The following is a 14,361-nucleotide window of genomic DNA, read 5'->3' as shown; positions in this document are numbered from 1 at the left end:
CATGTCACACATACTTTTGAGAATCATGCCTTCTACAATTTTATCCAAATCATTGATAAAAATGATGGTGCACACAGGAACAAAGATGGAGCCTTCATGTTGTGTTCCATTTACCAACCAGCCTCACACTTTGGTATACCTTATGGTGATAAATACTTTCCTAGGATATCAATGGTGTATGTAGTAAATATGGATTATAGAAAAGAAAATAACTTAGTTTAAAATAATTAGCTTTAAATAATTATTTTAAGAACTTAGTTTTAAAGAACTAAATTTCAAAATTTCTTTTTTATTTCCATGTTTTAAGTTTCAAAATTGTCTTTTTATTGCTATCCTATTTTCTTTGATGCTGTTTCTAATTTCTTTTCCTTATTCCATGAAAAAGATTAGAATTACTTTTAACATTTACATTTTGATACTTTAACAGTGTTTATTAGCTCCTTTTCATGAGTTATCATGAAATTTAAAACATGTTCTCTATCTTTCATACATTTAGATTATGAGGCATACCTCATCGTGTGCATTTACATGGAATCACTAGCGTATTGGGCATCTCCTGGATATCAAGCGTGAAGCCTGAAAACAAAGGTCTTCCCTTAGGGAACACTTATTGAGGAGCCAGGAATTCTGCCTTCTAAAGGAATGACAGCAGGAGACAGAAGCTGAAGAAATGATTAGTTCCTTAACACACAAGAAGAAGATGGTAGGCAGTTTCCAATCAGCCTAATCTGGTAGAAAGTTAGATGCCATTGGAGAAAGTGTGTTGATTTCTTTAGAAGTAGCTAAAACACACATACATACACACATACACACAAGACACACACAAGAATCAGTACTTCACTAAAAGTGCTTGACCAACTTCCAAGGAATAAAATCAGGCAATCAAAAGTCAAAACTTAATATAATTAGCCAGGTGATTTTTGTTACCCTGAGTTACTCAAATAGAGTCAAAGCCCCCTTTTACCTTCATATTGGAATCACAGGATTTCGCTGCTTAAATTTTCTTCCAAACTAGAAAAAGAGTATGGTGAAATCTTTGTAGAAAAGTTTTCTGTCAAAGCAAAGGAAATGCTCTGGATTTGTCGCTGCTGTCAGTGTTTGTGCACACACATGTGGCTCCTACCTTCTCTCCCTGTGTAGAGCAGTAACGGATTCCTGAATCCTCGAGAGTTCGTTCCTAATGCTGACTATGGTCTAGAGAAGCAAGAAATACAGAAAATAAGTTTTTGGTTTGACTTTAACCCACATCCCTAAAAATCCATTACAAGAAGATGATAATGATGCTTTTCAAAGAAATTCAGTCCATTTCAAAAAGAGGCTGCTGTTTGGGTTTACATCATGTACAGTGGTGCCAATGTTCATATGCTCAAAGTACAGTTACACAGTCTAATTTGCATAAAAGAAGTTAAAACATACAAAAGAGTTTTAGGTTTTAAAAATAAGTGACAACAGTCTCTTGCCCAACCTAGGTTGCTGCCCTGAACATCTGTTTCCCCAAAGATATCTACAAAAAGCAGTTGGGATACTTTCTTTCCCTCGGCTTATGAAGTCTCTCACTTCTACCTCCCACCTTCTGTAGTTTAACTTTCTTGTCTTTCCATTGCTGCCTGCCTGGGTATATACGTAAGAGTCATCATTTCTCTTTGAGTTCACCAAGTCTTTTGAATTACTAACGGTCGACTTGGCTCTCATTTAGGCTGTCCCCACCAAACTTTGTTTCTCGCATCACACTCTGCTCCCTGAACTGCAATGTGAGGGCAAGTTCTGACCTGACCCAGCGTGGCCCAGGGTCCTGGGGCACCATGTTCCAGCCCTTGGCTCCCACACGTCTGGATGGGAGATTGGATTTCATTACGCTCCATTTATAAAGCAGCTGTGGCTAAACTCTGCAGCCTTCTCTCCTCCCTGCAAATGACCTGAAGAGGGGCTGGCCACCTTAGGAACATTATTCCATAGGAACGGCCTGACAGAGGAAGAGGGAAGGGCAGGAAGAAGAAACTGAGCCACATACAGACTTCAAGTCACATTCTTTGGTTGTCATGTCCCTTTGCAGCCCCTCAGAGTGACCTGTGCCTATCTGCTTCTTCATTCAGATACTCAAACAGCTTCTACGTGTGTAGCATATAGTCTTTGAATCAGCGATCTTAATATTACTAATATGAAAAAACCTTTAAGGGTGTTTCTTACATCAATATTATTATATGGTTCATATTTTTCTGCAGTTGAGAAGCATATCAGGTTAGCACATATGGGCCTACCATGGCATATCCCTAGAATAGCTACCATGGTGTATTTAGTGAGTCATTCTCCATGTAAGGGTATTAGGCTATTTCCAGTTTTTCACAATGAAAAGCAATGCTGCAGTGTACATACCTTTCTGTGTACATGTACAAGGTTCTTGGGTTTTAAGTTTAATAGATACTATCTACCTAGAAGCAAAATATTCAAACTAAACCAAAATTTGAAATTACTAAAAGAGTTCAGAAAGGTATCTCTTTGCAATATAACTATTTGAAAATCCATACCTTTCTAATATACCATCATCAATAGTTAAAAAAAAATGCAATGGGAAAAGTCTCTACTCACAATAGCAACAACAAACATAAACTGCCTAGGGTACCCTCAGTGAGAAACAGGTGGAATGACAGAACATAAGCTACCTGTAACCTTTTGCTGAGAGAAAGGAAAAGACTTGAAAAGAATAGAGATGCTGGGAGTTCACGACTCTCCCAACAAATTGGATCCCAGGCAGGAACGTCGCAACGTTGATTTCTTAAAAGGGAAATTTTTCCAAATATGAAACTATGTAAGAAATTACAAAGGAAAAGATTGTTAATGTTTTCATAAAAATAGAAAACGTCTACATAGCAAGTCATAAGATTAAAAGGAAATAACTAGAAATAAATGTTTCCCATAGTCAAAGTTAAAATATAAAAACTTCAAATACATTGGTAAATCACACTGATGCATCAGTAAAAATGGGCAGAGGGTGCCAACAGAAGGAAAAATATAATTGCCTTCTAAACTGTACAGTGGAAAGTTCCATTTCACTCTTAATCAGAGAAATACAAATTAAGGCAAATGAAATGTATTCTGCTAATAAAATTAACAAAATTCAAAACATAATAATAGTCAATATTAGCAAGGATCAAGTAGAAAGGTGCTTACGTGCACTGGGAGTATAATTTGGTATTCTTTTCTAAAAGGCAGTTTTGCAATAAACATGAAGAGTCTTAAAAATGTTCCTGCTTTTCATTCTAGTGATTCTACTTTAGAAATGTATTCTAAGGAAATAATTAGGGAACCATTTATAAAAAATAATGTATAAAAATCTTAGCAGTAATTTTTTAAATTATAGCAATTAGAAAGCATCTAAATATTCAACAACAGAGGGTGGGTTAAAGAAATAATTTATGCCTATTTAAATAAAAATTATATAACCATTAAGATGCTTTTGAAGAATTGTAATAGCAATGGAAAAATGCTCACAATTTAACTTACATTAACAGAGAACCATATAATTAATAAAATTTACAGTATGATTTAAACTAATTTTAAAATGTTTACAGGGAAGGAATATACCAAAACATTAACAGTGGGCATAAAATGAATAGTTTGCAATTTTAATTTTTTTCTTTGTTCTTTTATGACTTCTCCAAATTTTCTATAATAAATATATAGCACTTTTTTTTGTTTGTTTTTTGAGACAGAGTCTCGCTCTGTTGCCCAGGCTAGAGTGCTGTGGCATCAGCCTAGCTCACAGCAACCTCAAACTCCTGGGCTCAAGCCATTCTTCTGCCTCAGCCTCCTGAGTAGCTGGGACTACAGGCATGCGCCACCATGCCTGGCTAATTTTTTCTATATATATTTTTAGCTGTCCAAATCATTTCTTTCTATTTTTAGTAGAGACGGGGTCTCACTCTTGCTCAGGCTGGTCTCGAACTCCTGACCTCGAGCAATCCTCCCACCTTGGCCTCCCAGAGTGCTAGGATTACAGGCGTGAGCCACCGCACCTGGCCTATCTGTGGCACTTTTGACTGGAGATTAAAAGTTATTTTAAAAAATATGTTCCCAGATTTTTCCTTGGTTATATTAACATCTTGAAAAGATTCCCCAAACTATGGATGGTTCACTGAACCTCACTACAAAATGGTCCAGGTTACTTGTGCATTAACAGCAATTCCTTTCCCTTTTGGACTCACCTGATGATGTGGGCTGCTGTCAGTTTGTTGAGCCCGAGAAATTCTTTGAGGTACAGGTATAGGTTTGGAGGCCACTGGTCCAGTTGGCCTTACATCCGTTGCTATTTTAGAACTCTTGTACTGCAAGGAGAGCCTGTTACAGAGTTTTATAAGTAGTGGTAGCAATTTTTAATTTTCAGGTATGACATTGAGGAAAGCCTTTTAAAAAAGGTTAAATCAGATGTGAAGTCAATACCCCCCAAATACTAATAAATCAGCCAAACTTTTTTATCTGTGTTCTTTTCCAGGCAATTTAGTTGATAGTTAACCAACAATAGGAATGAGAATTCTATTTTCCCTCCTCCTTGACAATCTAGATATGAGAATGCAAAGAAATTCAGGGATGACGGCAGAAAATCTCCCAGGTCGTCTTGTCCAGGTCAGATATTAGGGGTTCTAAGTGCAGGCGTGTTTGTCATGTCAAATCTGAATGAACATAGAATAGACCAGACTAGTTTAAGGTCAGGCTTATTCCATTTTATACAATTCCACTTAGTTTCTTAGAAACTAATTTTAAAGGATTTTACCATCTCTAGTTATAAAACAACAACAGATAAAACAAAAACAACAACAAAAAAGCAGAGAACTCCCTGCTCACAGAACATTCACACAGGGACTTCACATCTAATGAACAGACAAATACATAATCATTTTTGACATAATATGATAATTTCTACAAGATGCACTGAGAGCATAGGGAAAGAAACAATTATTCTGTGGTACACTTAATTATGTCATTAAGGATGGGTATTTGGGGTAGAAAAACAGGGTAACTTATAACTACTTTGTAACACACCTCCTGAGTGACACACTCTATTCCTACCCCTCTAACATACCTTGGGGTTGTTCCACTCTGTCTTAGTCTTCTCAAGTTGCTGTTACAAAATACCATAGACTGGGTCACTTAAACAATGGGCACTTATTTTCTCACAGTTCTAGAGGCTCAAAGTCTGAGATCAGTGTGCCAGCATTATCATGCATGAACCATTTTCTGTACCCACACCTTTACAAGAATCAAAATACATATTGAATTCATTTTGGAAACAAAAATGGAATCATTCTACATACATCACTCTGCTACTTGCTTTTTTCTCTGACATACGATGGTGAATACCCTTTAGTATAGTAGACGGTGACTAAAACTTTTTCTTTTAAGGAGATCCATTATGTTGGGTTCTATGTTTATATTGTATGCATTCCACCGTTTTTCTAGCAGGAGATGCTTAGGTTGTTTCTGGTTTATTGCCCTGCCCTCCCATGCTGAAAAAGGCCTCATTTACTAGGTAGTGATACTTTCATTCCAATAGGATAGAGTTCTAAAAATGGATCGCTGGCCAGCACTTGTGTACATTTTAATGTTTAGCAGATACCACTCTTCTAAAGCCAATCCATCCACATGCGTGTCCCACCCCCTCTTTGCTGAATGATGTTGCTCCAACGATTCTCTCCTCTTGCACCAAATCATCAGTTTTTCTCTCTAACTCATTTCCTTTAACTTGCAAACATGCTGGGACTTTCCCCAACAAAACAAAACACTCTCTTAACCTGAGTCACCCTACTACTTACACCATCTCTTTGCTCTCACTACAAAAAAACAAAACAAACAAACAAAAAACCCTGGAATTTTCCTATCTGTTATCTTCAGTTCCTCAGCTCCCACTCTCTCTTAAACTGCCTCTAGTCTGCCTTTTTCTACTACCACTGTCCTGTGATGCTCTTTTTGAGGTCATCAATAATCTTCTCATTCTCATTGCTGAATCCAAAGGTCAGTCCTTATCTGACCTAGCAGCACCATTTGACACAAAAAATAGACCCCTCTGCCCACTTCCTTGAACACTTCCTTCACCTGCCTTCTAGGATTCCTCACATTCTTTGTTTTCTTCCCATCTTATCCATCGCTCTTTCTACATCTTCCTTGCTGGTTTTTCTTCTTCTCCCCAACTTTGCAATGTGGAGCATCACAGGGCTCAGTCCCTAATCCTCTTCTCTATCTACACTTGCAAGCTCTTTGGGGATCTCATACTATCTCACGGATTTAAAAACCATGCCAGCAATATCCAAATTTGTATCTCTAGTACAGACCTTTGTTCCACATTCCAGATATGAATGGTCAACTTCCTACTCAACATCTCCATGTGGGTGTCTCAGAGATGCCTCAATCTTAATGTGTCCCAAACTGAATTCCTGATCTTCCCCCACAAGCCTGCTCCACCTATGTCCTCCTCCATCTCAGTTGATGGTAGCTGTATCCTTCTACTTACAGTAGAACCACCATGACCATATTGTTTAGTACCAATACAAGAATGGACACATAAATCTGAGGATGAGAACATAAATTCTAATAATTAATTCAAGTATATAAGGAAACATAATATGGAAGAAATGCAGCATTTTAATATGGTGGGAAAAAGATCACATAACTGACTATGCATCTGAAAGAAAGCAAAGCCAGACCATTGATAAAATGAATTCCAAGTGGATTGAAATTTTGAATTAAAAATTCTGAATAGAAACATTAGAAGAAAATTTAGGAAAATGTTTCTCTAACCTTGCTTCTAATTCTTGACCCCCTTTAGTCTAATCTCAACATAGCAACCAGACCGACAGTATTAAAAACTTAAGTTAGATCCTGTTTCCCCAAAGTAAAAAGCTCAAGTCCTGACATTGGTCTGTCAGGCCCTTTAAGGTCTGACCCACCTTCCTCACCTCTTCATACCTCTTCTCTTATTCCTCTCCTCCCCCATCCCACTCAGCCACACCAGCCTCCTCCTCGCAGTTGTGTGGATCTAGCAGGCATGCTCCCTCTTGGTGCTGGCTGTCTCCTTGCCCTGCAGAAAGCTTTTCTCAGATATCTGTGTGGCTCTCTCCTTCATCTCCTTCAAGGCTTTGGTCAAATGTCACCTCTTGCTGAGGCTCACTATAACTACCCTTTTAAAATTTGCCCCCAACTCTCCCTCTAGTTTGTTTGTTTATTTATTTATTTTTATTTTAGCATATTACTGGGGTACAGATGTTTAGATTACATATATTGCCTTTGCCAAACCTGAGTCAGAGCTTCAAGTGTGTCCATCCCTCAGACGGTGCACATTGCACCTATTAGGTGTGAACATACCCATCCCCTCCTCCCCCTCCCACCTGCCCGACACCAGATGAATGTTACTACTATATGTGCATATAAGTGTTGATCAGTTAATACCAATTTGATGGTGAATACACGTGGTGCTTGTTTTTTCACTCTTGTGATCTTCACTTAGTAGAATGGGCTCCAGCTCTATCCAGGATAATACAAGAGGTGCTAGATCACCATTGCTTTTTGTGGCTGAGTAGAACTCCATGGTATACATATACCACATTTTATTAATCCACTCCTGTATTGATGGGCATTTGGATTGTTTCCACATCTTTGCAATTGTGAATTGTGCTGCTATAAACATTCTGTGCAGCTGTCTTTTTTACAGAATGTCTGACTTTCCTTTTTTTCACTTTAGTGCTTAAAACTTCTAATGTGCTATATAATTCATGTATACACCATTTGTCTTTGTCTGGTTTCCCCTCTAGGACAAAAGCTCCATGAGAGCAGAGATCTTTGTCTCTTTTTGTTCACTGATAGATCCCTTGTGCCTAGAACAGTGTTCAATAAATATTTATTGAATAAGTGAATGAATATTTTTCAGTTCATTTTCTGAAAAGTCTGTAGCCATTTGTACTTCTACCAAATTTCACGAATACCTATGCTCTTCTATCCTCACTGCCAATGGATGGTGTCATTCGTTTTAATCTTTGCCTTTCCCATAAGTAAAATGATGGCATGTCATTGTTCCTTTAATTTGCATTTTCTTAACCACTAGTGAGGATGAGCATGTTTTTGTGTGTATAAGGGCCATTTGGGATTCCTCCTCTGGGAGCACCTATTTCCATATTTTGTGTATTTTCATCTTCACCCTTATGTTCTTCTTCTTACCCATTTTGTTTTTCTTCTTCAGGGTTTCTTATCAACTTTTAGGGACTCTTTGAATTGTCTTATTACTGAAAATATTTTTCTAAATCCAGAGCTTATTTATTTATTTTTTTTTTTTTGAGACAGAGTCTTGCTCTGTTGCCTGGGCTAGAGTGAGTGCCGTGGCATCAGCCTAACTCATAGTAACCTCAAACTCCTGGGCTCAAGCAATCCTACTGCCTCAGCCTCCCGAGTAGCTGGGACTACAGGCATGTGCCACCATACCCGGCTAATTTTTTCTATATATATTTTAGTTGGCCAGATCATTTCTTTCTATTTTTAGTAGAGACGGGGTCTTGCTCTTGCTCAGGCTGGTCTCGAACTCCTGACCTCGAGCGATCCACCCGCCTCAGCCTCCCAGAGTGCTAGGAGCCACCGCAGCCGGCCAGAGCTTATTTTTGATTTTGTTTATTATATCATTTGCCATAGCAAAATGTTCAAATTTGTATGCTGTCACATATATTATATCTGTCTATCTATCCCTTCGTGATATTTTGTTTTTCTGTCTTGCTTAGTTAGGGAGGTTTCCTCCAACCACAGTTTTCCTATTCTTTTCTGAATATTTATTTTCAATTCTTTTTACATTTAAATTTCAATCAATTTGGAAATTATGTTAATATATGGGGCAAAATAAGGGCTAGTTTTGTTTTCTTTCAGATCAATAGCCAATCATGCATTCTTTTCCCATTGAATTAAAATATCACCTTTATCACATATTAGCTTCCCATATATGCTTGGATCAATTATTAAATTTTGGTTTTTTTGTCCTCAGATCTACATGTTTATTCCTTTTTTATACTATATTATTTGGCCATAAAGTGGTCCTATAGTAAGATCTACTATTTGTTGAAGAGCATCCCTTGTCACTATTCTTCAATATTTTAATTTTACTATTCTTGTATAATTATTCTTCCAACATATCTTCAAAATTATTTTATCCTATTTAAAAAAACCTTGTTATTCTATCTGGAAGTGCATTTAATTTAAATACAGTCAATTCTCATTATTCACAGTAGTTATGTCAAAAAGAGCACCACAGTAGTAAAGTCACCATGAACGTTGAATTATAGAACAATAAACCATTGCTTTTAGGAGAAATGCAAGGTTAGATTCCTGCAAGCCTCTGGTCACAATACTTTTGTCAACCAGTCAATGCATAACCTTGTTTTATGTGTGTTTCTGTTTAAAGACATCTTATTTAATATATATTGTTGATTCATTAATATTGAACTCATGGTCAACAACACTATAAATCATGGCTGAATGAAACATGTATTTTCTCATTAAGGCACATCATAGCCTTGTGCTTAGGAACACTGGACAGCAATTCAGCACCACACTTGAGGGCCATTTGCAACAGTGAAATCACCAACAAAAATCACAAAAATGCAGAAAACACAACACAAAATCGACTGTGAGAAGGACACTTGTTTACAGTAGAGCTGAAATCATAAGGCAGACAACTGCAGCACTGTTCAGTTTGACAGTGCTGGGCACACGTGTACCAGGCATTTTGAATTTTTTGCCACTCTGCTCATGTCTGCAAATACTGCAAAAGGACCACTAGTATTGATTTGGGGGTTACAAATAAATTTTTGCAAATAGGCAAATTTGTAAATATTGAATCTGCAAATAATGAAGATCAACTTTTAATTTTGGGAGCATTAAGGTACATCAAACTTAAGGTACATTCTTAAGTTTGTCTTCTCGTTTAGGAAGTTGCTATGATTCTCCTCTTGTTCAGGACTCGTTTTCTGTACTCAATAAATATTATAATTTTCTTTACATGGGTCTTGGATCATTGTTAAACTTTTTTTCCTAGTTTCTTTTAAAAGTAATTTTTACAGGCACTTTAAATGAGATTTTTATAAAATTTCTATCTGGTTATTGCTAGTATAGTGAAGAATTTTGTGCATATTTATTTTATTTTCCATCACCGTTCAAAGCCTATTAATTCTAGCAGCTTTTGCTAGAGTTACTTGGGGTTTCTTAGGGAATCACAATGTATTAGCTTCAAATAGAAGTAATTCTGTCCTTCAGAATTTAAATTTTCTTTATTATATTTGCAAGAACTTCTTCACATATTCAATCACAGCGATGATATTTGGCACTTAAGCTTTCAATTCTGCTTTTGTAAATGAAAGAATTCTCAGTGTGAACTATTATATGTAAAGTAAGTGAATCCACATCAAAAGGGAAGAGGCTTATTACCATGCAGATTGCTGAAATAGTGAATAAATTCAATATTATCACTTGGCAATTACCATTAATCTCTGAAAAGATGGTCAGTGCTAATGTGCCAACTTAATAGATATCCAGGATGTGTTTTTGCCTATTATCATATTGTAACAATAGTAATATTCCACGTTCTTTTCTCCTAGATCAGTCACTGATCAGAATTTCCGAACTCATCAAAATCTAGGATAAACTGAAAATTGTTACATAAAATTTTATTTTGAAGAACAATCCTATTGTGCTCAGCGTGGACAGAATATAACACATTGATATTTAAAGAACCTTTAGTTTTTTGTAGCCCTTGCAATTCCCTTTCTTCATCTTATCTCCACCAAATACTACTCTGGGAGTAGGAAGAAAGGTTATCCCTGTTATCAGATAAAGAAACTGAGTCATAGCAAAGTGAAATAACTTCCCTAAGGCTACACATATGGTTGACTGAGGACAAGGCTTCTGTGTATCTCTGTTCCAGGCTCAATCAAACTTTACTACCTTGTTCCAACACTCCTTGTGACTCTCTTTCATGCTACATTCTAAAAGAGCTCATGATCCACCTTATCCACCCATCCATTAATCCCTCCATCAGCATCTATCTAATTATTCAGTCAGTCAGTCATTCAGTCATTCAACAAACATCTATTTGAACATTTATCACATTCAGACATTTTTATAGGATCTGGCAATACAACTGGAAACAGTAGAAGATTCCTCCCCTCATACAGCTTATATTATAGTGGGGGGCACAGCAATAGATGAGTGAAACATATATCAGATGGTGATGAAGTGCTTTGAATAAAAATAAAGGCAGGGAGGATAACTGCCTAAGTGGGTACAGGGACTGAAATGGTAAGTGGTGGTCAGGAAAGGCCTTGAGGATGAGACAACATTTGAGCAAAGACCTTTGGTGGGGTCTTTAGGAGGTGAGGAGTCAAGCCTTGCAGGGAGGTGATCTAGGGGTATGAATCCCCACCATGGCAGCACGCCTGGCATGTTCAAGGGGCAGCAAGGAGACCTCTGAGGCTGAAGTGGAACGGGTCAGCAGAGAGGCACAGAAGAGCACTAAGAGCTGGTGGGGAACAGGGTTGCTAGTGCCAGGCTAAGGCCACTTGAAGGACTTTGGCTTTCTTTGAAGATGGAAAGCCCTCAACGGGTCTGTGTAGAGGAGTGATATGACGTGAGTAGATCCACTGTGGGGAGACCAGGGAGGAAGCAGGGACACCAGTTAGGAGGTCACTGCAACAGCACAGGAGAAGGAGGTTGACTGAGGTGGTGGCAGTGGAGACAATGAGACTCAGTCCGAGTCTGGATCTATTTTGAACCAACATGATTTGCTAATGGATTGAATTGTTTAAATACTTTTATGAGCCAGGTGTTGGAGTGAGTGAGTGAAATCAGATTCCTTGATAGAGCTTTTAGCCAAATGGGAAGATAGTCAGGAATCAGACAGTTACACAGAGAAATCTGTAGTTACAAACTGACAAACCTTTTAAAGTAAAAGTTTAAATCTGAAGGGAGGTGGATTAATGAAATGTGGTATATGTATACCATGGAGTATTACTCAGCTCTAAGAATTAATGGGGATATAGCATCTCTTATGTTCTCCTGGATAGAGCTGGAACCCATTCTACTAAGTGAAGTACCCAAGAATGGAAAAATAAGCACCACATGTACTCACCATCAAATTGGTTTCACTGATCATCACCTAAGAGCACATTCAGGAACAACATTAATCAGATGTCGGGCAGATGTGGGAGGGGAGGCGATGGGTGTATACATACATAATGAGTGCGATGCACACTGTCTAGGGGATGGACACGCTTGAAGCTCTGACTTGGGGGGTGGGGGGCAAGGGCAATATACGTAACCTAAACTTTTGTACCCCCACAATAATAATAAAAAAAAATCTTAAGGGAGAGGGGTAGATTTGGCTTAGTCTTATGTGGGGCTGTAGAATCAGAGATTTTAGGGGATAGAAGAGACTGCAGAGGTTATCCACCAAATGTGCAAGGCTTCCTAAGTCATGTTACAACTTTTAGTTTTTAGCTTAAAAACAATGGGAAGACAATGGAGGGATTTAGGGAGGGCATGGGAGTTTGGGGCAGATGAGCAGGTAAGAAATGTCATCATGTTTGTGTTAAAGATGTGTAAAAGATCAGTCTGGCTTCAGTGGCCAAAAGAAATGCACATTAAAGTATGGATAAGTATGGATCTTTGTGTTCTGACTGTGAGAATGTAGGCATTTCGGCAAGATCTCAAATATCCAATAAATCCAATGATTGACTGACATGTTCTACTGTGACTCTCCTAATGAAAGGTGAAAATAACTGGCTTGAAGAATAAAGATGAATTGGCACCTGGTACTTTTGTTTTTATTTTTAAATTTAAATTCTTTGTGCTAGATTAAAGATATACATCAAGACGATATCCAAATTCTCTAAGGTTAATTATATATTGATAACAATCTGTGAGGTACATGTGGTGCAGGGATAATAAATGGCACATAATTGTGAGGTCACTATGTACTTTACCCTTTAAAGAGCTATAAAAATATATTTAAATTATAACAAACTATCAAGTAACAGTTACCACAGAAACAGGGATCTGGAATTGAGATGGAAATTCACTGGAGGATGTCTGAGGAATTAATAAGTGAATACCAATCTGATTTAAACTAATTTATTCTTTATCCCAACAGATAAAATTGGAGTGAGTGGATAGGATATTTTTTTCTCTCAAAAGTGTGATGATCATAAACCCAAGGATACAGTGTCTCTTTGCTTTACCCTCTGCTTTTTTAAATTACAGAGAAGTGGTACTTCAAAAATTAAGGTCACAAAGACTTTTAAAAAGTCATCCTTAGGTTGGTGATGAGGTACGTGATGGGTGATCCCATAGAGCGGTGGTGGCAGGGTGTGCCCCTCTGGAGCACAATTTGGCATTCTGAATTTTGAGGATTAACAAAGTTCATAATTTTTGATTCAATGACTTTACTTGAGTTTATCTTTATAAAATAATAAAAATATACATAAAATGCATGTATAGGGATGTTGACTATAGAATTTTAGGGGGCAAAATTTGTAAATAACCAAAATGTTCAATGATAAGGGGTTGTCCGTGAATTATGGCACTTTTCTTATAAGGATGAGAGTAAGGCTATTAAAAATGATGTTTTGGTAACTAATGGCATGGGACATGTTCTCCATTTAATGGACGTAAAGAGAAGAATGAAAAATGGTGTCTATAGCATAATCTGTGTTTTGGTAATACTAAAATGTAACTAGCATTCTTCTCTGAGTGCTGAGATACTGAGTATCTTGCTTTTCCTTTTTTTAAAATGAAGTATTAATTCTGAATTAAGCTTTCAAAAGCAAATGTACAAAAACTAGGAGAATAGAACAAAATTATTGAAATATGCTAATATTAAGGATCTTTTGACTCTTCTGTGTTTTTCTGATGTCTTTAGTTGTAGAAATAACTCTAAACGATTGGATGGATCACTAAAAGGCACGGTTGCCTCTTAGTTCTACTTTAACATTAAAGGCCATTGTGGAGGGGGAAAGTCTCAGATGTCTCCCTCACCCCACCTCCTGGCTTCTGCAGGGTGGTCATCAGCATTAGAAAGGCTTCCGCTTGTGCCCTGTGCTGGCTGTGGAACCCAGCACCCAGGGTCCCCAGGCTGCCACGCTGCTGGACTGTCACTCACAGACCCTCACCTGGCCTGTGTGTGGTTAGCCTTGTCCTTGGGATTCACCTGGCCCAGCAGCCACTGTCTTCTCATAGCTTCTTTCCACCTACAGCGCCCTTGGAGCAGGTTGTTTCTGAGGGCCCTGAGGAGTTTCGGATTCTCTTTTGCTGACATCTGCTGACGGGGCCGACCACGGAAAGAAT

At 37.7% G+C, this 14,361-nt stretch overlaps 1 protein-coding gene across 1 annotated transcript in view; it reads right to left on the bottom strand.

Annotated features, from left to right (window-relative positions):
- The window catches only part of DYTN (dystrotelin), a 42,209-nt gene that overhangs the window by 11,648 nt on the left and 16,200 nt on the right, over nt 1–14,361 (bottom strand). Inside the window, exon 9 of the mRNA XM_045560254.1 lies at nt 14,187–14,332. Coding sequence (XP_045416210.1) covers nt 14,187–14,332 — 146 coding nt within the window. The remainder of the gene's footprint in view (nt 1–14,186; nt 14,333–14,361) is intronic.

Source organism: Lemur catta, chromosome 8 (assembly GCF_020740605.2).
Source record: "Lemur catta isolate mLemCat1 chromosome 8, mLemCat1.pri, whole genome shotgun sequence".
NCBI classification, from domain to species: domain Eukaryota; kingdom Metazoa; phylum Chordata; class Mammalia; order Primates; family Lemuridae; genus Lemur; species Lemur catta.
The sequence above is the reverse complement of the archived record's forward strand: the minus strand, read 5'-3'. Positions and strand labels throughout refer to the sequence as shown.